Genomic DNA, 26,392 nt, shown 5'->3' on the forward strand with positions numbered 1-26,392 from the left:
GTTGTCTCTTAATCCTACTACAATTCTCTTTTGCTTGGAGTATGTACCATTCTTTTAACTCTCACAAACCTTTTGATGAGGTCTTTTTAAATCTTCTATAAGGATGACCACGGTAAGGACGCCTAGGGTAGGAACTTTGGGTGTAGTTATCAAAACTGACATTGTAAGGCCTGCAGAAGTACAAACAAACATAGGCCTCATTCTACAGTACTTGCCTTCATTTCTTTTAAAAATACAGGTAGCACTTATAACCAATCATTTAGCAACCGTTTGAAATTATGACAGCTCTTCCAAGAGCAACTTATAAACCAGTTTCAAAGTTATGACCACTGAAGTTTTTCCGCAGTTGTTCACTCATGACTGACTTCAGGGACACTGCAGCGTTCCCCCATCTATCTCACCCACCCATCCCACCGGATTCCTGCAGGCCTTGGTCTGTTGCCAACGAAGCACTCAAGGGAGACCAAAGTTGGGCAGCAGGTGGTAACAGCACACAAAGGACAGTTGCAGCTCATAGGACTCAGCCTACCTCTCATCCAGCCACCCAAGGGCTTCCCTCTGTCCCTCAGGGTCCTCACAGGCTTCAGACTACTCCCAACCTGGGCACTCAGCCTCCAAGGGAGTCTAAAGCCAGGCAGCAGACTCTTCTGAAACACACAGGGCAGCTGCAGCTCATAAACTTCAGCCTACTTTCCATCCATCCAAATACTTCCAGGACTCGGCCTGCTGCTCAGCTAGCTCCATGGACCAGCAGCAACTTATCTTTCTGTTTTTTACAGAGGTGCCCAGTTGATGTGATGCAAGACTCAGCTTTATCACAGATGCTGCCTGTCTCATGGTAACTTTGTGCTATTCTGCAAGCAGGTACTTTGGTTGTCAGCCTCTAGGAGACTCCTTTTTTTAGGGAGTCTCCTGTTTGTGGAGTTTGTGAAGCCTTGGAACTATAGGATCTTCTTGGTGTAGATTACTGTGTTCACAGTTCCTCTCAGATTAATTATGAAAAATCCTTACAATCTCTCTTTTAACATTTTCATAATTTGTTCCCAAACTTTTACTACTATTCCCAATTATGTATACTAAAAACTAGAAGTAAAAACTAGAAGTTCAGAAATGTTTACTAAATGTCTTTTTCTGGAAGACTCACTAAATGATGCCTTTCAACTTGACACATAATGGTTCTTATACAAGATCGATGGTATTCTTTCTATATGGTAGAGATTATGTTTCTTGAACTATACCACATTGCTCAGTTTCTGTCTGGGTGTTTGAGCAACATGGTATATGCAGTAGAATGCAGTGAGCCATGTGCAGATCTGTACATTGGGGAAACAAAACAACTACTTCATAAACGCATGGCTCAACATAGGAGAACAAACACATTCAGCAGTCCATTTGCATTTTAAAAGACAAAAGCCACTCTTTTGAAGACAACAAAGCCTATATTATGGATGGAGAGAAACGCTAATTTAAAAGAGAGGTTAAAGAGGCCATCAATGTCAAAATTGAACAGCCTTCTCTCAACAGAGGGACAGTCCTTTCAACAGTTCCAAGGTGGCTCCAGACACATTTGTACCACTCAGGTGACCCTGATGACACAGATAAACTTCCAGGTGACCTTAATGACCTTCTAAAAGAATTCAAATTACCAGCTGTCTGCAAGGAGTATAAATCCCTCCATTCCCCACCATTCAGTCAGAGTTGAAGAAGCTTCTTGGATGAGAAGCAAAATGTCTTCAAAGAAAAACCAGAAAGTCCAATTGCCTCTTGAAAAAGCACCTTTGGGACAACCATGACCTGGATGACTAAGGATCTTCATAGACACTGTTTAGTGCAGCGATGGCGAACCTTTTTTGGCTCGCGTGCCATAAGGGGGGGAGCGCAGGGGGGGTTGTGCACCGGTGTGCCACACCCATAATGCAATGTGCGACACCCCCCAGTGCACATGTGGGCATGAGAGGTGCTCCCCCCATTTTTACATGCTTTTTTTGCCCTCCCCAGGCTCCAGATGCTTTATAGGAGCCTGGGGAGGGCGAAAACAGCCTCCCCTGCCCCCCGGAGGCCCTGCCGAGGCTTCAGGAACCTTCAGGAGGACTAAAAACGACCCTATGAGCAAACCAAAAGTCTGTTCCCGAAATTCCGGTTTGCCCATAGGGCCTCGGGGGGGGAGGAGGCTCTTTTTGCCCTCCCCAGGCTATAAAGCCTATGGAGCCTGGGAAGGGCAAAAAATTGCTTTAAAAAAGGCTGAACTCAGCTGGCCAGCATGTGCATGTGAACTGGCCAGCTGACAGGGCAACGCCTTGCGTGCCCTGACAAATGGCTCCATGCGCAACCTGTGGCACGCGTGCCATAGGTTCGCCATCCCGGCTCTAGTGAATAACTATTTGCCCATGCTTGTTAAATAAATAGTGCTATGTGGCTTTTATTTATTTATGGTTTATTGCTTTTTATTCTGCTATTTTTAAGAAATTGAAAGTAGCTGTTTTTTAAAACAATAATCAAAACTACCTAGAAAAAAAAAAGATGTAATTAAATAATATAAGCTGAAGAAGTAACATACCCCTCTTGCTCTGGATGGTGTTGGTTCCACCATGGAGGGGCTCCCTCTGGAAACTGATTCTGTGGCATGTCCCAAGCATCCATCCAATAGTTTTCATTTGGCATATACTGGGTAATTAAAAAATAAGTATTATTCACAATTGTGATTAATCTAGAAATCTTTTAAACAGGTAACAAAAGTCATATTATTGAGAAAAAGGCAGGTTATTTTTTTCTGGTTGTCCAACAAAGTAGCAGTTTCAGCTTGACAACATTATTGCACAATGCAAATATTCAATAAGCAACGCTTATGGCTCAGGCTTAGTCTATTAAATTAACTGCTTTGAACTGCTAAACTCCCAAAATCATATTGCTACTTGAGGGCCATAAATTACAATATTAGCTAGAAGTAAACAACCTCTGAGAGAGTGATGTACAAATTTTGAAGAGAAATTGGTGGGTTGAGCTTTTTAAAAAATTAGGCAAGCCTGTATTTCTTACCTAAAATAGCTTCTGGCTACCCTCTCCTAATCATTGCTAAAAGATGCCATATTGTATAAGAAATCTTATTTCTTCATTTAGGAAAAATTACAAACTAAACATCAATATAAAGTCACAGTGTAAGTGATAAACTTTTGTAACACAAAAGAGAAGGAACTGTACTAGCAGCAAGAACAGGTTCTCAGAAAAGTGTTTATTGGGCTGAAATAAACTATTATGACACAGGTGTATATAGTAATATGTGAGATATGCTCAATATGCTTGTCTGGATATGTTTGCATAATTTAATGAACGATTTATATTTTAATTAACTTCCAACAAGATACAGTGCCATTAGCAATTTAAACATGGCATCAACATCAATATTAGCATTGTATAATTTTATTAAAATTACTCATAATATTCCCCACTGCCCAGTCATATTGAATGACTTTGAAAAGGTTAACATTTTAGAATACATAATGACAGAAAATAAGGGTAGAAAACAAAACCAACATCAACGAAAGAGCTCAAGAAATAATTTTTTGGACATTCACATCTTATCACTGGCATATCAAATGCCTGCAAATATGAAAACAGATCCTTGTAAAATGAGGATGCTGACTGGAAAGACAAACATCTTACAGTGACAGCTTTGAATTGTGTCGGGCAATTTAGCCAAGCAACTGGCAAACTGAAAAATATGTGAAACAAAACATTCCAGATTCTCTGTCAGACTGAAGACCTCCATGCTCTGAGCTAGACACACATCACCAATTCTAGTTGTACAAGTCAAATGCGTGAGGAGAGGAATGAGCATGAGGGAAAGTGAGAGCACAAATGTTTCGTTCCATTGAAGTTTTGTAATCTCTGGAGGATCATAACTGACTAAAAGATCATGCCATCAATTTTTGGATGAACTTTAGTGACCAAACAGATTTGCTCCATCATAATCTGCCCCTAACTTGGTCTTTCAATTTTTCCGACAGTGCATTTGTCATTACTATACTGTACTGGGGAAGGAGACCCTAAGACAGGTAATTTTCTTTAGTTCTCTGTAATGTTGTCTTCCAATAATCATATCCCATTATGTCATCATCTATGAGAACGAGGGTTTATTTTTTGATCACTGGGTCTCATTTCTCATATCTTCTCTGCAACTTCATGCCAATTATATATGTCACTGGTCTTGGAATGGAATCATTCTGATATCTCTTTCTTTGTGTTAGACTTTTTCATTTCATTCATTAATTATGTACTAGTCACTGGGCTACGTTACTGAAGGCTGATTTCTGTTCCAAGACATACACATTGTTTGGTCAGACTCTGCATTTTTGCAAAACCAAGGAAAACCTGCCTAGAAAACTTTGGTATTCCGAATTAATATAGGGAATGCTTTCTTCTCCACTTATCATAGCATTAGACAAGTTAAAAAAAAATCCTTAACCCTAGAAAACTCTACAATGCCTTAATGTGGCCTCAAATCAAACATCTAGTCACTATAAGCAAAAAGATCATAGTTTAAGCAATTAAACTAAATATCTGTGAAAACCTAGTTTGATTTTTTAAAATTTTCCCAGAACTTTAATCACATAGATCTATTGATGAATTTGAAATAAATTGATCCACTGTTCAGAAGACATTGTAGTTATGTATCATTTGCTGGGAAAAATTGCCAGAAGATTCTCCTGCTATGGGTATGTAAGAATATAACTGAAATTCCATTATATATCTGAAGCCTATGTGGCACAACAAGAAGCATATTCTCTACTCTCACTATTTCAAAAAGATAGGAGAAGACATAAAAAAAAGGAATGTGTAGATGTACAACTGTCTTCATATTAATATAAAAGCAAGTTGAATTCCAGAAATACTTTTCTCTTTGATAAGCAGAGAGAAAACAGCAGTGGAGCTGTTGTGGCTATAGTTTTTATCACAGCACAGTTTGACACAGGGTGGTACACCCAAATATTTTATCTAAATCTAAAACAACCTTGAGAAGGGGTAATGTTTATCTTATGTTACTGCCTCCTCCCACAGTGTTTTTAAAATGAGCCAGCAGCACTCCAAAACATTAAATAAAAAAAGCACTTGCTATCACAAAATAGAAATATTACAGATTTATACTGTACATCACCATTAATTCAAGTGGATATATTATATATAATATTGCCATCTCATTCTTTTCTCTATCATACAACCTATGAAGTGGATTGGGCTGAGCGAGTGACTGGCCCAAAGTTATCCATCTGTTATATATATATAACAATAAGCCAGAATTGCTGAAAATAATGGCTTGGAATTACTGAACATCATTCTACGAAAACTGGTACATCTGAAGTAAATTATAACTATCAAAAATATATAGCTTCCATACTACATCTCAGCTTAGATTCTGAGAGCTTTCTCCTCTAATAAGTTGAACTTCAGAAGCCAACATCAACAAAATATGTCAGATTCAAAATAAATGGATTTGAGGTTATTTTCATAGCTATTCTGAATCTCTGATATGATGTTGAAAATCAGTTCAAAACAATCTCTATAGGAAAATTCAAGGTCGGGAGGGGAAGAAGAGAAAGCATCTTAAATGTTGAACAAGTACCCTTAAGGTGGCTAGCTTGACCAGAATAGGCCTCAAGCCTGAACCAAACTTGGATCTCATAATATTAAGCATGATTATAAACTGCATAGCTTGCTCTTAGGATATGTTGTAATGAGATGGGGACTGTTGTGTCAGCAAAAAGGATGTCTGCATCCAAAATATACTGAAATGGGATATCTATATCCGCTTATCTAAAGTGCACACATAGTATCTGCCTGCTTAACCGCTGACTTGTTTACCAGACATATATTGTTAGTTCCCCAAAATATGAGTCTTTGAATGTAACCAAATATGGCTAGATGTGATGTGCATGTGCAATAGAGCTGAGGTGGCGCAGTGGTTAAATGCAGCACTGCAGGCTACTTCAGCTGACTGCAGTTCTGCAGTTCGGCTGTTCAAATCTCACCGGCTCAGGGTTGACTCAGCCTTCCATCCTTCCGAGGTGGGTAAAATGAGGACCCGGATTGTTGGGGGCAATATGCTGACTCTGTAAACCGCTTAGAGAGGGCTGAAAGGCCTATGAAGCGGTATATAAGTCTAATTGCTATTCCTATTGCTATCACCACTATATAAGAAGGTCCCTGAAATCCCCTCGGGGTTCAGGCCATTTATTCTTTGCTTTGAACCTGCACAAATAAACCTTTCCTTCTTTGAAGTGCTGGCTTGTGTCTCGTCATTTCTACAACACCCTGTGTTCCACCAAATGTTAGAACAGTGATAAGGAGTCTCTGGGCCTCAACTAAATCCTCTTTTCTCCTCTCTTCTCTCTCTACCAGCTGTCCCTCTGTTTCTTTTACTTTCTCTCCTCTCTCTTAAAGAAGAAAGATGAAGCCCTAGAAAATAATGCATACATCTCTAATTTAACAGATTAACAGAGTTGGAAGAGACCTTATAGGTCATCTAGTCCATCCCCTCAAGCAGGAGACGCTACACCATTTCTGACAAATAGCAGTCCAATCTCTTCTTGAAAGTCTCAAGTGATGAAGCTCCCACAACCTCCGAAGGCAAGCTGTTCCATTGGTTGATTGTTCTCACTATCAGAAAGTTACTCCTTATTTCTAGGTTGAATCTCTCCATGGTCAGTTTCCATCCATTATGAAAACTTACATTCTGGTAAAACCACTGATCATGGCATCTTCTAGGGAACCTCGGTCTTCGTGGGAAAAAGCCCCTGTCCATATTTCAAGGCCTGTGTGGAATTAAAAATAATACCATTTATCAGCATTATATTTAGATACATTCTATTTAGAAGTCTTCTAAACAGCAAGTTACAGGAATTTATGGCTAATGTCACTATGCAAATCTCTTTCTACAGCTGTGTTTCTCAAACATTCTGTAATCATGGCCCAATAACCATTTAAAAAATGGATGAACCCCACCCCACCCCCAGATTAAACAAACATCCATCTCCCCACATATTGTCCTTAAGAAATGTTTACTTGTGTACAGTATGCCCTGACATCTTCTCCATCTTAAAAGACTTTTTAAAATTAAATTTTATATCAAAACAGTCAATTCAAAATTAAATTTGTGCCTCTTGAGGAAGGCTTGTGGCAGAGAGTGGGTGCTAGTTCAGTTAGATAGGCCATGGAAGTGTGGAGGCTGACACAGAGAGTGGGCTCTGCTCTTTATAATTAACCATTGGTGAACCCAGATGTCAAGAGCTTGGAGCCCCTGCCAAGACAGGAGCTTCACACAGGAATGATAGTAAAATTACTGTTATTTATCATCATGCAATAACTTGAGCTTGTTATATGCACATACTCACACATTTAATGTGTTTACTATTTTGTGCTCAAATACCACCACACTTAAACAGTACTCATGATGCTGTGGGAAGCCCGCATTCATGAAAGAATGAAATATTTTGGGAAATATTAAAAAAGGCACAATATTATATTTCCCTAAAGGAGAGATAGGGAAATATGTTTTAGAGGCATAAAGCAGCCCCCATCTTTGTTAATAGCCCACAGCAGATTCCAGCACTTAAGGAGATAAAGAGCTTATTCAAAGAAGAAGCCAACTATCTAGATGGCTCCATTCATAAGAAAAGCAAATATTGCAGGCAGAAATCCAGTCAAGACAGGATATTTCGAAACTCCTTGCAGCAAAGTTTGACAGCTAACATAAGCAGAATGGTAGGATTAAAGAGCAGCCTCTCATCCAAGATCCAACACAGGACAAAAGCTATTAGCCACACTAGGAATTGCCCAACACCCTTTCAGAACACAACCCCCTTCATTGCACCACCCCCAGAACAGTCCAAACCAAGTCACTTTTTCATCAAAGCTCACTTTTTGTTGTAACTGTGAATAGTTTTTATATGAGGTATTCATTAAGCAAGACTACTTCTGTGTAGATTTATAAAACTTGCTTGGAAAATTCATATGTACAGGTAGAAGCAATTTATAAAATCATATGTGCAAAGGGAAAATTGACTTTATTATATTACTTCTTTGCCATTTCTTCTGGAGTAACTATATCTTCACAGATCCTTTTCACAGATAGTCTATCTATCCATAGGTAGTCAAATATCGTTATGTTGCATCCTGCTGCAAGTTCTCATTTGCATGTATGCTAAAGGTAACAGAATTATGGTGACTGGTTCTTAATAGTTCCACAAGCCTTGCAAATTGTTCACCATTTAAGAATAAATCTAGACTTCCTCCCTGTTTAGTTCCAACAAAAAATGTTTAAAGGCACAGTCATTTAGAATGCATAGAAATTTGGCTTCTTTTTGTGTTCTGTGCATGAAAATACCTATTTACATGAAGATAAGTGATGACCACTTATCAATTTTAAATTACTAAAGTAACATTTCTTTAATAATGATCCATTATAAAAGTAACATTTCCTTTCCATTCTATTTCACTGTGTCGAGACAGCACTATTATCACTATTATCATTTTAATCAAGTGGACAATAGAACTTCCTTAAATCTATTTTACATTTGTGGCAGAATGAAGGGATTTGGTTTTCCAAAGTTTCTAATAAATTAGATTTTATTACCTCTTTGATATAAATAGCAAACCTTCTCCAGTGCATACAATCCTTTTCATTTCACAATTCCCTCCCTTGCATTCCAAATCTACCCCTCCCCTGCCCTGTTTCTGTTGTCTACTTGTGAGGGGTGTATGTGTTTGTGTGTAAGGAGGCAAGCATGCATGACACAATGCTTGTATCCAGGAATGATTATGTCCTACTGGTTATTTCCATTCCATCAGTTTTCCATCATATATTCCTGTTCATAGCCAAATACTGTAATTACTTAGCATTGAGAGTATCACACATGTACACAGTGTACATTTTCAAATATTGCTGGTGTTGAGTTTTATTCACAGCCTTTACTACATTGTCATGTACACTGAAAACCAATTGTTTTCTGTACTGAATACTTAGTGAAACACTCAATAACTGCTCAGGTTCAAGGTTACCAGGGAAAGAAACAGATCTATGCTCACAATCAACTATTACATTTGGCTTCATTTTTATTTGCTGTAACATTTATTATCTAGCAGTTAGATAATACATTCTAGTCAAAACTATCTCTGGGTATTCTGCCAAATCCTATCTTCAGACTTGCATAAAATCAGGTCTGAGTTTTTCTGACAATTTCTAGTCAGGATGTCTTGACATCCTTTAACTTACTTCCAGTATTAGCCTTCTCTCTTATGGTACTTTCCAAAATAGCTACACAATCCAAACTGGACGCTGTCTTGTTGTAGAATCAAGAGACCAGGAAGCCAAGCGATGCAATATAGGAAAAGTTTATTGAATGCGCAGGTTCAAACATGCCAAAACAAGCATCAGAAGTTTGAACCCCGAAGGGTTCTTAAAGCCATACATTTATAGTGCAAATTATGTCATCATCTATAGAGGCAGTGTTTAAGCATATAAGGTAATGAGAGGAACCAAAAACTGTCTATGCCAGATGGCCAACAGTTACTATTCTTAAAATATACATGGTCAGCACCTTATAGATCATGTGGGACATAAACAGGACACATCTTGCAAGATGACAGGAAACTCCCCGTCTGGGTCGACTTGTTCCCAGATGTGTAAAAATATTTATTGCTCCTTCAGCAACTGTCAGCAATTGTTTTCTGCTTAATGGTGCAAAACCTCAGCTTTAATCAGAGTATTTGATATTAAACATGGCCTGTAGAACTGTGGATCATAATTGGGCCTTTTAGCCCACCTTAGTCCCCCCTTTGGGACTCATCTGACATATCCAGAAGAGTCACATACTCAGGTTCAGTGGATAGTTCTCCCACCAGTTGCATTCTTTCATATTCCCATAAGGCCATTACCTGTGCTGTCGCTTTCCGCTCTGCTACTAAGGATAAACTATTAGAAATAGTACGCACAAAAATAGGTAAAACACAAGGAATTAATACACATCCTGCAGCAATTAAGCCTATTAAAGCAACTATAGCTTGCAAGCCCGGCAATTTAGGAAACCAGGAACCAAAGATTTCCTTAAAGTTGAATCCTCGCCACACCTGGTCAGGATTATGAGTCAATTGACGCATTTCTGTAGTTAACTGTTTAATAACAGTTCCAGTTTCATCTATTTGCAAGCAGCAATTTGAAAGATTAAACTTACCACACACACCTCCTTCTTTTGCCAGCAAATAGTCCAAAGCTAAGCGATTCTGATACACTGCCGTCCTTATTTTGTCTGTAGCCTCGGATATTATATTAAGGGCCTTATCAATACGTTGGCCCGCTAAATCTAATACTGCTTGAAGGCGAATAATCCTATTTAGCATGTAAATGGGTGTGCGATATCCATATGACCCATCTTCCGCCCACGTAGCCCTGCCATATGTACATACAATTCTCTCTGAACTCCAAACATCACTTTCTTCAAAGGTGGCCCAATCCTTACAAAGGAAATTGGTAAACACTGTATCAAGTTCTCGTTTCCTTCTAGTCTGGAGACCAACCTTCTCATACAGTGGGACTCCTAACACTTGGCGGGCTTTCATGGGTAATAAAAAGAATGAGGGCTTAATCCACCCTAAGATACATGAACCAGACCAATCTCTAGGCAAAGTTTCATAAGCCAGTTTTCCACAAATCCAGTACATAGCTCTTGGAGCTTTCCATAGGTTATCAATAGAGGAAGAATCTAGGTAATTCAAATAAGTCATATCAAAACGTGGGGGCTGAGTAATGTTAGCTGGCGAAGACCAGATACTATAGTCAGGATTCCAGGATCCCAGACAAATTAAATCTCCAACATGAACTGATCCATTTCTTACAAAGCAATTTCTTCCTACCAGATTAGTGGACAAGGTCCACACAATCCCAGTAAACTCTTTCCTCGTAATATTACCAGTATAGGAAAGGTTGTTATATATTACAGGATCAGCTTCCATGGCTTCCCATGGCCACTGCTCTCCCATATTAGTTCCTCCACAAACAAAGCAATTTTAACAGTCAAGGTTTTAGCCACTTGTTCGGCCATTTCTATAAACAAATTGTTTGCCTTGGTACTTATGGGTAAAGGGCGTTCTAGCTTCTGGAGGGTATCATATACGGACCATCCTAGGGATTTTATTTCTCCATCTTTAACCTTCTCAACCTTAATAGTTAAGTATGTCTCTGGGTCCAATCCCTTACCATCAATCCCAAAGCCATATGTTATTATGGATGGGATGTTACGTGATACTTCTATTTGTATCATATTCCCAGCCCCTCTACGGAAGGAAGTTATATAGGAACATCCCTTATAACCGCCTCCTGTATAGTCACAAACACACTCCCATCCAGTGCATTGTACAGTAGCCCCACAAGGTAACCACTGGTTAGGATTGCCATAGTCCCAACCATTAAACTTTTCACATAGATATTTATGATTATCTTTGTACGCATCAATCCAAGACTGACTTCCACAAGGTCTTCCCCAGCCCCACTTAGTGGCGGTGCATGCATCAAACCACAAGATCAGGGGTTGTTTACCTTGTTGCAATTGTACAGTATAATTGAGGAAATACAGCTTACCACCTCCTTCTGGCCTATTCGTAGCACCCACCTTGGGCTCCTTTCTTCTCACTGCCCCTCCTGTTGCCTGGGGATCCCCTGTCCCCACAGCACTTTCCTTATCTCCACTGTCCGCTACAGCAGCACTCATAGCCTGGGGCACAACAATGCCTACAGGTGCTGAGGCATAGGGAGGGGGAGGCCTGAAGAGTTCCTCTTCGTCTTGGGCAAAAATCCTTTTCTTCTCTGACTCTTTTTTTTTCTGAAGCTACTACATGTATGGTACGTCTGGGAGCTAACCTCAACTTCCCCTTTTCCTTCGGTCTAACCACACACAGGCGAACCATTTCAGCTTGACACTGTAATAATTCATCAGCCTGCCCTGCAACAGCGTCTCCCCACTGATCTATATATGGAAACTGATTAGGATAGCGTTCTTCGTTTGCAGCAATTAACGAAGTTAAATCATCTATAATTTGGTTCTGAAAAGTTCCTCCCATTGGCCACCCTACCCCCATATGTGGCCACTGGTTCTGACACAAGTAGATAAGCCTATCCTTGGTCAATTTTGGGTAAGGGACTTTATAATCAGTATGGTTAAAATATGAATCAAATCCTTTAACCATGCAATCCAGCGGTGTGCTGGGTATGCTGCTTCCTCCACCCATGCTAACACACTACCAGCGACCTGAGGCCCCAGAAGCCGGAACTCAATGGCCACCTGCAGGAACTGCTCTGGTTTAACCACCCACACAACTTAACTGGACTTCGTTAGGACAGCCGTCCCGAGTCCGAGGAAGTGATCAGGTTCCTCCTTCTATCTTCAAACGAGATAGGTACAATACACTTTATGAAAATACTCGCCTGAGACGTCTTCTCCCCACGAATCCTGGCCAGGAAACACCACAGCTCTTTTCCTAAGTTTGCAGGGTTCTTGGACTCACAATGTGTGTCCCCCTTGGTGTAGTCGGGCTGCTGTTACCGGCTCCCGGGGCAAATGAAGGCCCGTGGCGCCTGGAAGGCAAGGAGCAGCAGCCCCACACCCCAACGGGGCAAAGTGGCCCTCAGCAAAATATTGCCTTAGCTTCTGAGTCCCATCTGGGGTGCCAGAAAATGTTGTAGAATCAAGAGACCAGGAAGCCAAGCGATGCAATATAGGAAAAGTTTATTGAATGCGCAGGTTCAAACATGCCAAAACAAGCATCAGAAGTTTGAACCCCGAAGGGTTCTTAAAGCCATACATTTATAGTGCAAATTACGTCATCATCTATAGAGGCAGTGTTTAAGCATATAAGGTAATGAGAGGAACCAAAAACTGTCTATGCCAGATGGCCAACAGTTACTATTCTTAAAATATACATGGTCAGCACCTTATAGATCATGTGGGACATAAACAGGACACATCTTGCAAGATGACAGGAAACTCCCCGTCTGGGTCGACTTGTTCCCAGATGTGTAAAAATATTTATTGCTCCTTCAGCAACTGTCAGCAATTGTTTTCTGCTTAATGGTGCAAAACCTCAGCTTTAATCAGAGTATTTGATATTAAACATGGCCTGTAGAACTGTGGATCATAATTGGGCCTTTTAGCCCACCTTAGTCTAGCAGTTTTGAAGTTATGCACTAGCAACTGTTAGTATTTAAGTGCAAGTGGACACCATAGGTTTCTTCTTGTTCCCAAAGTTCCCAGTTTCTAACAAATCTAAAGACCTCTACCTCCAGGTAGTCTTCAGCTTACAACTGTTTGTTTAGTGACCATTCAAAATTACAACTGCAATCAAAAGAGGAATGGGTCTTCACAGTTACAACCATTGCAGTATTTCCGTAATCATCAAAATTTGGGTGTTTGGAAACTGGCAAGTATTTATGATAGTTGCAATGTGCCAGGGTTGAGAGATCACCGTATGTGAGCTCCTGGGCTGGCTTCCGACAAGCAAAGTCAATTGGAGAAGCTGGATTTGTTTAATGACTGTGTGATTCATTCAGTGCAGTGATTTTCTTACCATGTCAGAAAAGGTCATAGCAGTAAAAATTCTGGTCCCAATTGTGGTTGTAAATTGAGAATTACTTGTACTACTTCTTCTATGTCTTGAAACCTCTAAGCTCTGTCTGCCCGTCTAAGCTAGGGGTCTCCAAACTTGGCAGATTTAAGACTTGTGGACTTCAACTCCCAAAATTCCCCAGCCAGCCAAGCTGGCACTGCCATGCGCAGTGCCATGTGCACGAAGGACAGCTGATTGTCGCATACACATGCATGTCAGAAACCCAGAAGACAAACAGGCAAGGCCGTGCCGGGTGACATTGTGGCATCGCGCTTCCGGTGGGCTGCTCATGCTCTTGGCCGAATGAGAAGGAAGACACCGGACAAATGTTTCCTTGGGATGAGGGCCCCGAACGAGGCTCGGGGAACCTCTTTTATTAGGTACAAACAAAGAGAAGGTGTATACAATTAGCAGGCACATGATTAACTAAGTCCAATAATAATGTTACAGTGTGGCAAAAACCTCAGCCCTAGGCGGGGAGAAAAGTGGGGAGAAAGGTGGGGAGAGAGGTGAGGAATACACGCACGGCTCACATTCCTGTGTCCCTTTGAGGTGCTTGCCAATTGATATATTCCAGATGCCAGCGCAGCCCGTGCTGGACACCTTTGCACGTAGGCTGGTACAGTTCTGCACGTAAACTAAAAGGAATGTTATACATATTGCTAAAAGGAATGTTGCAACATGACATGGCTTTGTGCGCCACTTTGGACATGTTATAGGTTTGCCATCATAGACCTAGATACTCCAGACTTCAATCTGCTACCTAACAACCTGAATTTGGGTTTCAGGACTAGCTAATTAATGTTCCAAATGTCTCTGATGGCAACATAGACCAGAATTGATGCTCCTCCCTAATACTATCAAGCTAATTTCCTAGTTAAATAAACCAAACTGTAACTATATAAATTATTCCTGCCTACAGAGGAAGCTTTATGAAAGAAGGACCACCACTGAAAGGGTGTCATGCCTTGAGTGAATGTGCAGAGTTTAGGCAATCTAAATAAAACTATTTGCAAAAGTAATTATTATTCTATAAACATAAAGAATATATTCATATATTCTTTATGTTTCCTACTATATTCTATGGTAGGAAACATAAAGCTTACTTAAAAATTCCATGAGCAAGTTTTAACCCTCTGCTGAAACTGATTTCAGGGGGAAGGCTTGCCTCAATGGGCTAGAAATATTTTAAAACAGACTACACTGGGGAGTTAAATGCTTAAATTTGAAATTACAAAAAGAAATATAGAACCAACTTAGAGCAGGTAGTTTGTTTTCATCATATTCTATAAAGCAAGGGTTCTTAAGACAATTTAAAAAAAAAATCATCCAGAACTATTTAGATTAGAAAATCCATTAAAAATCGATAGAACATAGTAATTCTATTTGGTATTATATCTAAATATCTAATAATACTAAATAAAAGCAAAGTAAAAAATGAGAAAAAGTGAGAAAAATCCTTTTAGGGGAAAAAGTATTTGCAACAGCAAAAGTTGCACAATCAGCCTTTAAAGGGAAGGAAACAAAGATAAAGTTACATACTTACTTCTTTCATCATATTTTTTATCTAGCCCCCACTATTTTTCTCTGCACTTCTTTATTAGTTTCCATTATTTTTTATCCTTTTATTTTTAACAAAAAAATATTTTAAAAAGCGAGGGGAAAAAGGGGGGGTGAGTGGGAGATAATGCTAAAACTGAAAGAAAACTAACAGCGTGAATAACAACATAAGACAGACCAGCCCTAACAAACCTTTTCTCAAGATTATGCTCTGAGGGTGACTTTTAAGTAGTTTTCTCCACCCCGGTGCTCTCAAATCTCTAGTAGCTACAACTGGGAATGTACATTCATATCTTCCACCTTAAGGACTCTAAATAATGGAAGCTGTTTACAAACTAGTTATTAAAACCTATTACAGGAGACAGCCCCTTATTCCCACGAAGTGACATGGTAGCCACGAGCTGCCTGCTTAAAAATAGTCGCCATCCATGAGTAAACCGTTGCGCCGCATCCACCTCACCGCGCGCAGAAGGCGCAACAACTCAGCACGGTTTCCCATTCACCATCCGCGGCACAAAAGAGGCGTAAACAAATATCAATCTTTCTTTCTCCACACACACAGAAGGAAAAGAGAGATCAAGAAATAATTACAATAATATTAAGGCTATTGTAGCAACTCATAAAATTATAAACCATTCTAGAACATGTGTGTAACCATAAATATAATTAAACCACTCTTGAGAAAGCCTGCTCTCCCCCTACAGGCTTATATTGCACAAAATCAACAGATTCACCTTGTTTCAGAATCTTGTAGTCATAGTTTTAAATAATGCGCAATATTCAATAGCAGTTACTTTGCTTTTAGGGCTGTCTTGCTTCCTCATCGCTTGTCCAGATACGTTAGAAGACCAGTCCTGGAAAACTTACCAAGCCAGCGTCTACTTCGGCTCTGTTTTAAAACGGGGATCCAATCCAATTCGACAGCTCACAGAAACATTAAGGGCTGACTGGAGTTTTACTAAAGATAAGATTTGAGATGCGCGCTGATAACGTCCAAGTCTCCGCGCCACGGGCTCAGAGGGGAAGCGCAGTCGAGCAACGCGGAAAATAAAGTTATCGAACCAAGCAACAATCTTCTTAACACGCGCTTCTTTTCGGCTTTGCAGTTGCAGGCAAGGCGGCGGCGGCGCACAAGAACTGCATTTTCGAGAGCAAGGAGGGACCAAACGTTTCTGCAGACGTTTCCTTTGGCAATTGGCCCAGGGAAATAAAACCCGTGAGTTAACGGGCAATGATGAAAAAGAATCGGAGCGGTCAGGTGTGTTTCTTTCTCTTATAATAAAAATGCATGTAGAATTTTAACCCATTAATTCACATAGTCTAGTATTACGCCAAATGCATAAAGGGGTGTGTGGAACATAATATAATAAGTTTTAATTTTCCATTTAATACTGTATTTTATCATTTATAATCAAATTACCTAGAGTTAGTATCTTAACATATAGCCACACTGCTACATATTCAAGACACAACCATGATTAAAATTTCAATTGTTTATATTGTAGATACCACTTTATGTTTAGCTGTTCTTAAGTTGCCATGATCAAAGAAAATAGTTAAGTTTAACTATTCTCTTGAGAAGGCTAGGAATGTTTAGGTGGCAAGGGCTTAACTAATGTTGGAAGAAAAATCCATCTGGTTCAGTTCCAAGCTGGGAGAAAGGCATTGGAAACAAAATGGAAGCTGGAGGCTGATTGAAAAGGTCCATTTATTGGTGAACCAAACCACTAGGGTTTGTGTTCTGGTGCAGCTTACAAAATGGAGTTGAGAGTTGGGTAGGTTTTTATACCTTCTTTGAGCTTTGTATGTGAGCTTCCTGTTGCTGTGCAGGAACATATCTTTTAATATTATATTTAATATACCAGATTTTCAGATTGATAAAGAGGGACACCATTGACGGGGGGGGGGGGGCGGCTTGATTAAAAATTTTATATTTTGTCAAAAGGTCACACAAGGCGATTATATGACCCCAGGACTCTGAAACCATCATAAATACGAATCTGTTGCCAAACATCAAAATTTTGATCACGTGACCATGAGGATGCTGCAACGGTCGCTAAGTGAAAAATGGTCGCTAAGTGTGAAAAATGGTTATCAGTCACTTTTTTCAATGCCATTGTAACTTTGGTCACTAAATGAACTGTTTGAAAGCTAAAGCTAGCTTGCATTATAATGCCTTATGCTAGTTTACATTTTCAAGAGAGAGAAGCTAAAGTCCTTATTAGAATTGAAATAGAAATGAATAGAGTAGGGTAGAGTAGAATAGAGTAGTTTATTAGCCAAGTGTGATTGGACACACAAGGATTTTGTCTTTGGTGAATATGCTCTCAGTGTACATAAAGAAAAATAAAATAGAATACATTCATCAAGAATCATAAGCTACAACACTTAGTGAAAGTCTCTCTTTCTCTCTCTCTCTCTCTCTCTCTCACACACACACACACACACACACACACACTCCTCCTCTGGATTCACTGGGACGTTTATAAAATTCCCCTCCTGTGCACACACTCCTTCAGCCTGCCTCTCTCTCTCTCTCTCTCTCCCTCCCTCCCCTCTGGATTCACTGGGACGTTTATAAAATCCCCTCTCCTGTGCACACACTCCTTCAGCCTCTCTCTCTGTCTCTGTCTCTGTCTCTCTCTCTCTCTCTCTCTCTCTCTCCTCCTCCTCCTCTGAATTCACTGGGACGTTTATAAAATCCCCTCTCCTCACTGTTCCCTCTAAGGTGCGCGGCTGCATGGCCGCGCACGTGGCTAGAAACCCCCGCGCAGAGATTTCTAACTGCCGCGCAGAGATTTCTACCAAAGCAAACGGGAAGTCCTTTGCAGGCGGCTAGAACGGGCCGCCTGCAAAGGACCTCCCCAGACTTGTTTTGATGAGCCGCCCGTGGCAGTGGTGCCTCCTCTCCACGCGGAGCACCTGAGCTGGCCCCCGCATTATCCCTCCCCCTTCCTCCTCTGCCGTGCTTTTGAGGCCGCGGGAGCTAGTAGGAAAGCGGTGGAGGTGGAGGCGATGGCAGGGATAACCCAGAGCCCAGCTGAGGTGCTCCGAGCGGAGGGGGAGGCACCACCGCCGCTGCCATGAGTGGGGGTGCCAGCGGGAGCTTTGCCGGTGAAGGAGAAGGAGCAAGAGGACTGGCGGCTTTGAAATGCAACCCCCTGGTCCCGCTGGCCGCGGATTTGATACGTTGTAAGCGGGGGCCGAACACATGCTGAGCCGACTTTGCGCAGTGAGGCGGAGTAATTCAACCCCCCCAAAGAACGTGTGTGTGTGTGTGTGTGTGTGTGTGTGTGTGTGTGTGTGAGAGAGAGAGAGAGAGAGAGAGAGAGAGAGAGAGAGAGAATTGGATCAAAATTGGTGGCCAAAGGAGTGGAGGGAGGGAGGGAAGGAAGGAAGGAAGGAAGCCCTGCCCCCTGTGAAAAAAACTGAAGATGGAGCAGTGAATGAATAAGCCATAAAAGCAACAAACAATTAATGCGTAAGTAAGCTGAGGAGGAAGTTCTCAACTAAGGAAGCAATATAAGAAAGAAATATAAAAAGCTCAATATGCCAAAACACTTATTTTAGTCTTCATTTAATTACTTGTATTGTAGTCTGATGTAACATCTTTTTAAAGTTAACGTTAGTTAGAAAAGATAGGGTACAAAACTTAAATAATAAAAAAATTGTACATTCATTTTGAAAAATAAATGCAATACTTGATTAATTTCATATCTTTATTTAAAATAGTTTTGGCATGGCATAGGATTTTATTGACTCAGTTGGAAATGATGTGGATGTTGTATCTGATTCTGAGGTATATATATTCTTAAGTAACATAACATATAGCATATTGTCCAAACTTGCTAGACTATTTAATTGATCTTACTACTTTAAAGGGGGAGAGTTTCATGATAAATTATTTTATTACATTTATGTTGCATTTATATATTATATTTATTACATTTATATTCCACATTATATATTTGTATTGTTATTTTAGTGTTTATTGTCAAATTTTTTAGATATTATATTGATATATCAATACTGATTTTAATCATATTAAATAACAATTACTGCTATTATTTATCAGCATTAAATATTTACAGTTTTTAATATTGAGTTAGTCATATTTTAGAATAATAGGATTATCTTTTAATAGTATAATTGGCAAAATCTAATTCAAATGTGATAGGTTGCATTGCAAAGAATGTGAGAGGGCAGGTTGCTTGCAAAATGCCAGGACCAGGCTGGTGGTGCCATGTCTCTCTCTAGCCAGTCTAACAATGTAAAACCTGAGCAGAGAGGCTTTTTTCCCCCAGTGTGAGCGGAAAAGTATAGTGTTTGAGCGGCCCATTTTCATGCCTGGCATTCATCAGGCTGAAACCTCGCTTGCAATCGGCGCTTGATGCTTGGAAGGTTGCGCAAATGTCCAGCAGACGTGGCAGCAGTTCAAATTGTGGCTCTCTTAGGTGCTCAGGCATGAAACTGTGCCACTCAAACACTATACTTTTCCGCTCACACTGAAAAAAAATTAGAGGGAACATTGCCTCTCCTGTACACACACTCCTTCAGCCTCTCTCTCTCTCTCTCTCTCTCTCTCCCCTCCTCTGGATTCACTGGGACGTTTATAAAATCCCCCCTCCTGTGCACACACTCCTTCAGCCTCTCTCTCCCTCTTTCTGGATTCACTCCGAAGTTTTTAAAATTACCTTCTGTATAGAGATCAGGGTATCAGCCATGTGAGACATATGCTGTGTTTCTATGGCACAGTAATCCCCTCCCCAAACAACATGCAATGCCAATTTAGAAGCCCCGAGCAGCCGAGTCGAAGCAGCAGTCCGGGGGGGGGAGGGGGCTGAAGTTGGACAGCCTCGGAGGCAGCCCGCCACCTCAGAGAGCAGGGGGGAGGGAGGGACTGCTCAAAGCAACAGAAGAAGAAAAAATCCATGAGGGAAGCCCGCGGTCTCCACATGGAGTAAAGTCTTCTCCTCCCTCAGCCATTGGCAACAGCTCCCAAGGATGCACGGGCGGGAATGCGTTTGGCTCGAAGAATATACGCTCCCAGTTGCTAGGAGAGCCTCAAGGCGGCTGGAGGCTTTTTCATAACAAAAAAAAATTGGGACTTTAAAAAAACCCGGGACGTGGGACAAATTGTTCAAAAGAGGGACTGTCCCGCCAAAAGCAGGACATCTGGTCATCTTAATTATATTGGCTGTTGTCAGATTCCTGTGGGGGTCATGTAGGGGTCATAGCTGGCTCTATAGGCAAAAGAGGAAATGCAAATCCTAGGTGTTTGAGTTAATCTGGTCAACCTCTGGTTTATTTTATATCTAAGCTCTCAGGTTTCTGTGACTTTGAAGTTTGGACTGCTCTGGGGGTGGTGCAATGAAGGGGGTTGTGTTCTGAAAGGGTTTTGGGCAATTCCTATTATGGCTAATGGATGTTGTCCTGTGTTGAATCTTGGATGAGAGGCTGCTCTTTAATCCTACCATTCTGCTTATGTTAGCTGTGGAACTTCGCTTCAAGGAGTTTTGAAATATTCTGTCTTGAATGGATTTCTTCTTGCAGTATTTGCTTTTCTTATGAGCCATCTAGATAGTTGGCTTCTTCTTTCAATAAACTCTTTATAGATCTTAAGTGCTGGCATCTGCTATGGGCTATTAAGAAAGACCTGGGAGCTGCTTCCTGCTTCTAAAAACATATTTCTTTATTTCTCCTTTAAAGAAATATAATATTCTGCCTTTTTTAATACTTCATTCTTCTGGGAGGGAGGGCTTCCCACACTACTTTTAAACATTTAGGTATGATAGTAGTTTATAGAGGTCGGAAAGCATGTGACCAAACTGGACCTGGAAAGGAATGATGTGGCATAAGATGATGGGTGTAGGATGATTATAAAAGTATGCTTTTTCATTACTTGAGAGTGGATTTAGTATGTTTAGGGAGGGAAGCAGGAAATATGCAGAAGGCGGGCGAAGGGAGTGTAATCTTACAGTACCTCAGCCAATGGGATATAAGGAGGAATGTGAAAGGTGGGACAGGGCTGTATAAAAAAGAATCCTTTGAGTTGGAACTTTGGAGAGAATCAAGACTTGATGGCTTCTCTCCCTGCTTATTGCAATAAATAAAACAAAAGGCCTTCACTGTATCTTAGCTGGTCATTGGTCAGACGAGCTTGCCACTGATTGCAAAGGAAAGTAGCTAGGGCACATAACAGGTGTCTTTCATGAACAAATAAGTTTCTTTGTATTCCAAATAAGGCTGAATGATAGATAATTTACATACGGTGTCAAAAGCCTTAAGAGAAAGGTGAACTAGAAATGCCTGACCTCACAGTGAAAAGGGTTTACCAACAGCTGGGAAAGGTCAGACTTTTGCATTAATAGTACTTTACACCACCCATGTACAATGTACATTATCATGCAGGCCTGACAACCCAACAAGAATGCGAGCTAGTTTCTAGAAACTAAGGAAAGTCAGAAGCTCAGAATAGGAAGATTCTTGTGAGGAGTAAAATCTCGACTCCAAAGTTGTTGATAGGCCCAGGTCAGTCACATGCTAACAGTCTGCCTATAATTTATTACCATATATAAATGTTTAAGATTAATTAAACCCATGCTATCACAAGCATTTAGCCCCTCTTGTTTTTCTGCATTATGTAGTACCTGCGTGGTGGACTGTGGCAGCAGTGAGGGGAGAGAGAGGGAGGGAGGGAGGGAGAGAGAGAGAGAGAGAGAGGGAGGAGGGATGGATGACTGGGCAACTGGGCGTTCAGTTAACAGTTGACTTCCAGTGCTGGAGAGGGTGGGGAAGAGAAGCGGCTGGGCTGCTGCTGCCTTTCATTGGGGTGCGTGGAGTGAGACAGGGCTCCTCTTACTGTCTCTTCTATCCCCTCGCTGGACATGGCAGGGCTTCCTGCCCCTCAGTTAGCCACCTGCCCCCTTTATCGATGCAATTTGGGAGTGGCAAGTGGGGAGGGGTGGAGTAGGGGAAGAAGGCTATTCCTGACTCGAGGGCCAACTGGCTTCTTCCTGGCAGCTCTTTATCTGCCTTTTGGCATCAAGGATGAGGTTTTTGTGCGCAGAAGAGCTTGCCCGACCCACTTCTGCCAAGATGCCCTTGCTTCCCCCAAGCATTTCTTTGCCTACCTGATTTCCAGCTCTGTCACATTTCTCTGTCGCATTTCTCAAGTGTGCAGGGAAACAAATTTTTGTGTGACTGAAAAAACAAAAGTCCAATCAACGAATTTGAACCAATTTTTCACTTCTCGTGAAAAAAAAATCTCGCAAAGTTGGAATTGATTGATTAAACTTTTTTTATGTGCCACAAAATTTTGTTTCCCTGCATACAACGGCAAGAAACGCAACGGAGAAATGCAACAGAGCTGGAAATCAGGTAGGCAAAGAAATGCTTGGGGGAAGCAAGGGCATCTGGGTTGCCCTGCCATCCTCCACAGGTTTGCTCACTGCCTTGAGTTACTCTCCTCGCTTTATCCAGTGACAGAGATGGCATCTTAAGAAGCCATGGTTTAATTACAGCATTCAGCACATGATGGAATCCTCTCTCTTTGACCACCTTTCTTGGGGGAAGCGAGAGTACCTGGACGGTGGTGGGTGGGGTAGCTCCGGGGCACAGCAGTGCAATGGAGAAACGGGCAAGGGAGGGCTGACGTGACCCTGGGTGAACCGGCTGTAAAATTATCCCACCACGGACATTAGCATATGATTTATGCTAAGTAGCTTCAGTCAGGGCTAGGCCATAAATTATTTCATATTATCTATGCTAAGACTGAAGGCCAAATATGGCTCTTTAGGCTCCTGCCTCAGCATGCATATTTTCCAATAATACAGACCAATACATGGAGACCTTTAATTACAATTTATTCAGAACATTCTGATAAAAGGGATTATTCTCATTCAAAACCCATTTTATATTCCTTGTTACAGTCAAGGCACCAAAGAAAAATGCAAGAGAAAAGGTGATTGGAGAGGACAAAAGTAACTTCCCCTTTGCATAGGAAATCAGTTACATGTGGTCATACATGTTACATATTTCCAACATAATACCACACGGGTTCATTAAAATGAAATCTGATGACAGAAGGGGTATACATTTTGGTTCCACCACAAAACCGCGGTAGACTAAAGCGCGCTCGATGAAAGCGCCTACGTGATGTGATCACACCGCGACGAAAACAGCACGCTGTGAGCGGGAAACTTAAAAATAAAACGAAAACCTTACCCTAACCCCCCCAAACCTAAACCTAAGCCTAAGCCTAACCCTTAACCTAACCCTATACCTAACGCTAAACCTAACGCCAACCCTAAACCAAACCCTAACGCTTAACGTAACCCTAAACCTAACCCTAACCGTTACCCTAACCCTGAACCTAACCTTTACCTTTATGTGAATCGGCTTGCTGTAAAAGCGCTTTTTAAAGCGCCCTTTTTTTCCCGCGGTCGTATTTGTCGCGCTGCTGATGACGTCAGGTACGCGCTTTAATTTAGTGGACCGCGGTTTTGACGGGTCACGTACATTTTAATATGTTAATAAAAAAAGGTTTGTTTGGAGTTCACGAAGGGGCAGGCCAGATAACAATTAGCGCTAACAAACTTTCTCTTATCAGGAGATATTGTCCACGAATCCCATCCTATCTTACCTTTTCAGTTTAGGAATGTCAGAAGCTATCAATCAATCCAGTCTGCAATAGTTTGAAAACATTATTTAAAAGAGAGAGAAATAAGCCAGATTAAAATACAAAACAACTGTGTTTGTTAGCAAATATAATAATGCTACAAAGTCCATCTTGTGTGGTCCTCAGACTAAGCAATTTAGGTCAGATAAACATAAAAGCTTGCCAGCAGAACTGAATATTATGATATTAAGCAAATAGAAGTATTACAATATTGAATTTAGTAGTTGGAAGAGGTAAAGTGTATAATATAACCGGCAACAACCCACCGCCACCACCACTACCCCGGAACTGGTTCCCTGGTCGCCGACGTCACCACCATCATTTTGTTTTTTAATTCTGTGCATGCACAAAACAATTTCAATTGAACTGTACATGTGTGCACAGTGCACATCAAGCGTGCACGCGCACGAGTGAGCCAATAGTAAAGCCAGCCATAACCCACTGCGGTCCTCAACATATGATTTTTATAAAGTACTAGCTGAATACCCATACTCCACTAGGAAACTGATCGGGCTTGATAAATTGACACTTACAGCTTGAAAATTAATGAGTAGTTATGAACAACCTCTCCTCTCCCCTTCTCTCCTTCAGGTTTGCCCCACAGAAGCCTCTCCTATCCTATCCCCTTCTCTCCCTCACGTTTGCCCCAGGGGTGGGTTTCGGATTCTTTTACTGCCAGTTCGCTCAGGGACGCACTGTGCGCGCGCATGCATGCATGCACAGAAATTTAAAAAGTGCAAAAAAAAAAGGTGGCAGCACCATAGGCACGGCCGATAGAACCAGTTCGGGCGCATGCACGGCCAAGTTGCTACCTACTCGACCCAGCTGGGCCAAACCAGTAGGAATCCACCTCTGGCTTGCCCCACAGAAACCTCTCTAATCCTATCCCGCTTTCCCTCCCTCAGTCTTGCCCTACAGAATCCTCCCCTATCATATCCCCTTCTCTCCCACTGGCTTGCCCCACAGAAACCTCTCCTACCTTATCTTCTTCTCTGCCTCAGGCTCATCTCCAAATTCCCAGCCAGCAGGCCAGATGATAGTTTGAACTGAGATCTTTTCAGGTGGGTTGGCGGGAGTAGAACACCTTAGCATCAGAGCATGTTAATAATAATATAATAAATACTAATGATCTGATGGTCATTTCAAAAAATCCTTTCTAGAAGCCAAGAGGAACATATATGCCACATTTCAAGTTTGTAGGCTTTACAGTTCTGGAAATTTCATGATCCAGTATGAGTGGTTTTCGCTTTTATATATATAGATTTTGATAGAAGAGACTATTTGTAATTCAGAGTTCAACTCTGGGATCCTGTTTTCTTGTTTTCCCTTCTAGTAGTCTATACCCAGATAAGCAGGGCACAACACTAAATAAACAATCAAAACAAACAGTATCCTATCAAGGAACCATCAAGATGGAAGTTATACCCTCACCAAGAGTGATAACACAATCTACTATAAACAGGGGGGCAAGGATAGTTGATGCGCAAAATATACATTGCAACGCTTATTGCAAAGCCTCTCAACTATCAAACGACAACCCGGCCTTCACATGGTGCCCCCCGTTCCCACCAATCGGGCTCTGTCGACCCTTGGGACTGGCGTCCCCTTGGGTATATCCAGCCGAAACAGCTTCCATGGATCGCCATACCGAAAACAGTGGCGTCAAATTTCCATGGAAGTCGCCTATACCCACGATGGGTGAAGAGGCGTCAAGAACAAGTACAAGTACTACTATAAACAGCCAGCAAACCCCCCTCTCCGCTGCACTGATTATGATACCTAAAGTAGTAATGAAATGTCTGTAGGAAAACAATTTAGCTCCAAGAACTCAAGACATAAGAAGCAATTGACAAAGACTCTCAATTTCCATTCTGAGGTTTGTAAGATGTGACGGGTCACTAATTTCTTACAATTAGAAACTGAACTCTGTTTTTCTTTGAAAAGTGCATGTCCTTATTCTTATAAAAACTCCCCCCCCCCCCCGATTTCTCTATGTTTGATGTGATTCTGGTCATAGCTACAACAAAATGTGGGCAATTCAATTAAAAATAGATTCAGAAGGAGACCCTGCAGCTGAAGTTTTTTTTTTAGTTACCATCACAAACTCAGCTGCAAATTCTACCTCTGAATTAAGATTTAAATGAGCTAGCCTGCTTCCTGTCAGTTTTGCAATCCCTTGTAGAAAAAGGAAACATCTGGTACTTCACTGAACTTTAGTTAACACTGCTATCCTCTATACTCCTAAAAAAGACATAACAAAAGAAATTGGTTCAGAAGCCCTAATATCTATTCACAGAGACAACCAACAGACTATTACAGTGATGGCAAACCTTTTCGGCACTGTGCCAAATTGGAACATGTGTGCATGTGTGTGCATGTGTCGGAGCACCAGAAACCAAAGACCAGCTGGCCGGTGCACATGTGCACACCAGCCAGCTGGTCTTCGGGTTTCCAGCATGTGCATGCACGCCACCTAGCTGGTCTTTGTGCACGCCAGAGCACTGG

General features: G+C 41.2%; 2 protein-coding genes across 4 annotated transcripts in view; both read right to left on the reverse strand.

The window, feature by feature from the left end:
- LOC106540188 (uncharacterized) overlaps nt 1–16,358 on the reverse strand; it is a 50,889-nt gene extending 34,531 nt beyond the window's left edge. For 2 of the 3 annotated variants that reach the window (XM_087719975.1, XM_087719972.1), the window contains exons 1-4: nt 16,075–16,358; nt 6,725–6,806; nt 2,558–2,664; nt 70–170 (exon numbers count right to left, since the gene is read on the reverse strand). In XM_087719975.1, the coding sequence (XP_087576101.1) occupies nt 70–170; nt 2,558–2,664; nt 6,725–6,796 (280 nt within the window). In that variant the 5' untranslated portion in view covers nt 6,797–6,806; nt 16,075–16,358. Of the gene's footprint in view, nt 1–69; nt 171–2,557; nt 2,665–6,724; nt 6,807–15,941 lie in introns of all 3 variants that reach the window. The other variant, XM_087719973.1, reaches the window with a different exon arrangement.
- Nucleotides 9,817–11,028, reverse strand: LOC148044651 (endogenous retrovirus group 3 member 1 Env polyprotein-like). The gene has a single exon (XM_087720772.1). It carries the CDS (start codon nt 11,026–11,028, stop codon nt 9,817–9,819), a length of 1,212 nt encoding a protein of 403 aa, XP_087576898.1.
- Nucleotides 16,359–26,392: the final 10,034 nt, after the last annotated feature.

The sequence above is a fragment of the Thamnophis sirtalis genome, unplaced genomic scaffold, assembly GCF_051295495.1.
Source record: "Thamnophis sirtalis isolate CommonGarterSnake01/CBP01778 unplaced genomic scaffold, rThaSir2_p1.2 scaffold_7, whole genome shotgun sequence".
NCBI lineage: Eukaryota > Metazoa > Chordata > Lepidosauria > Squamata > Natricidae > Thamnophis > Thamnophis sirtalis.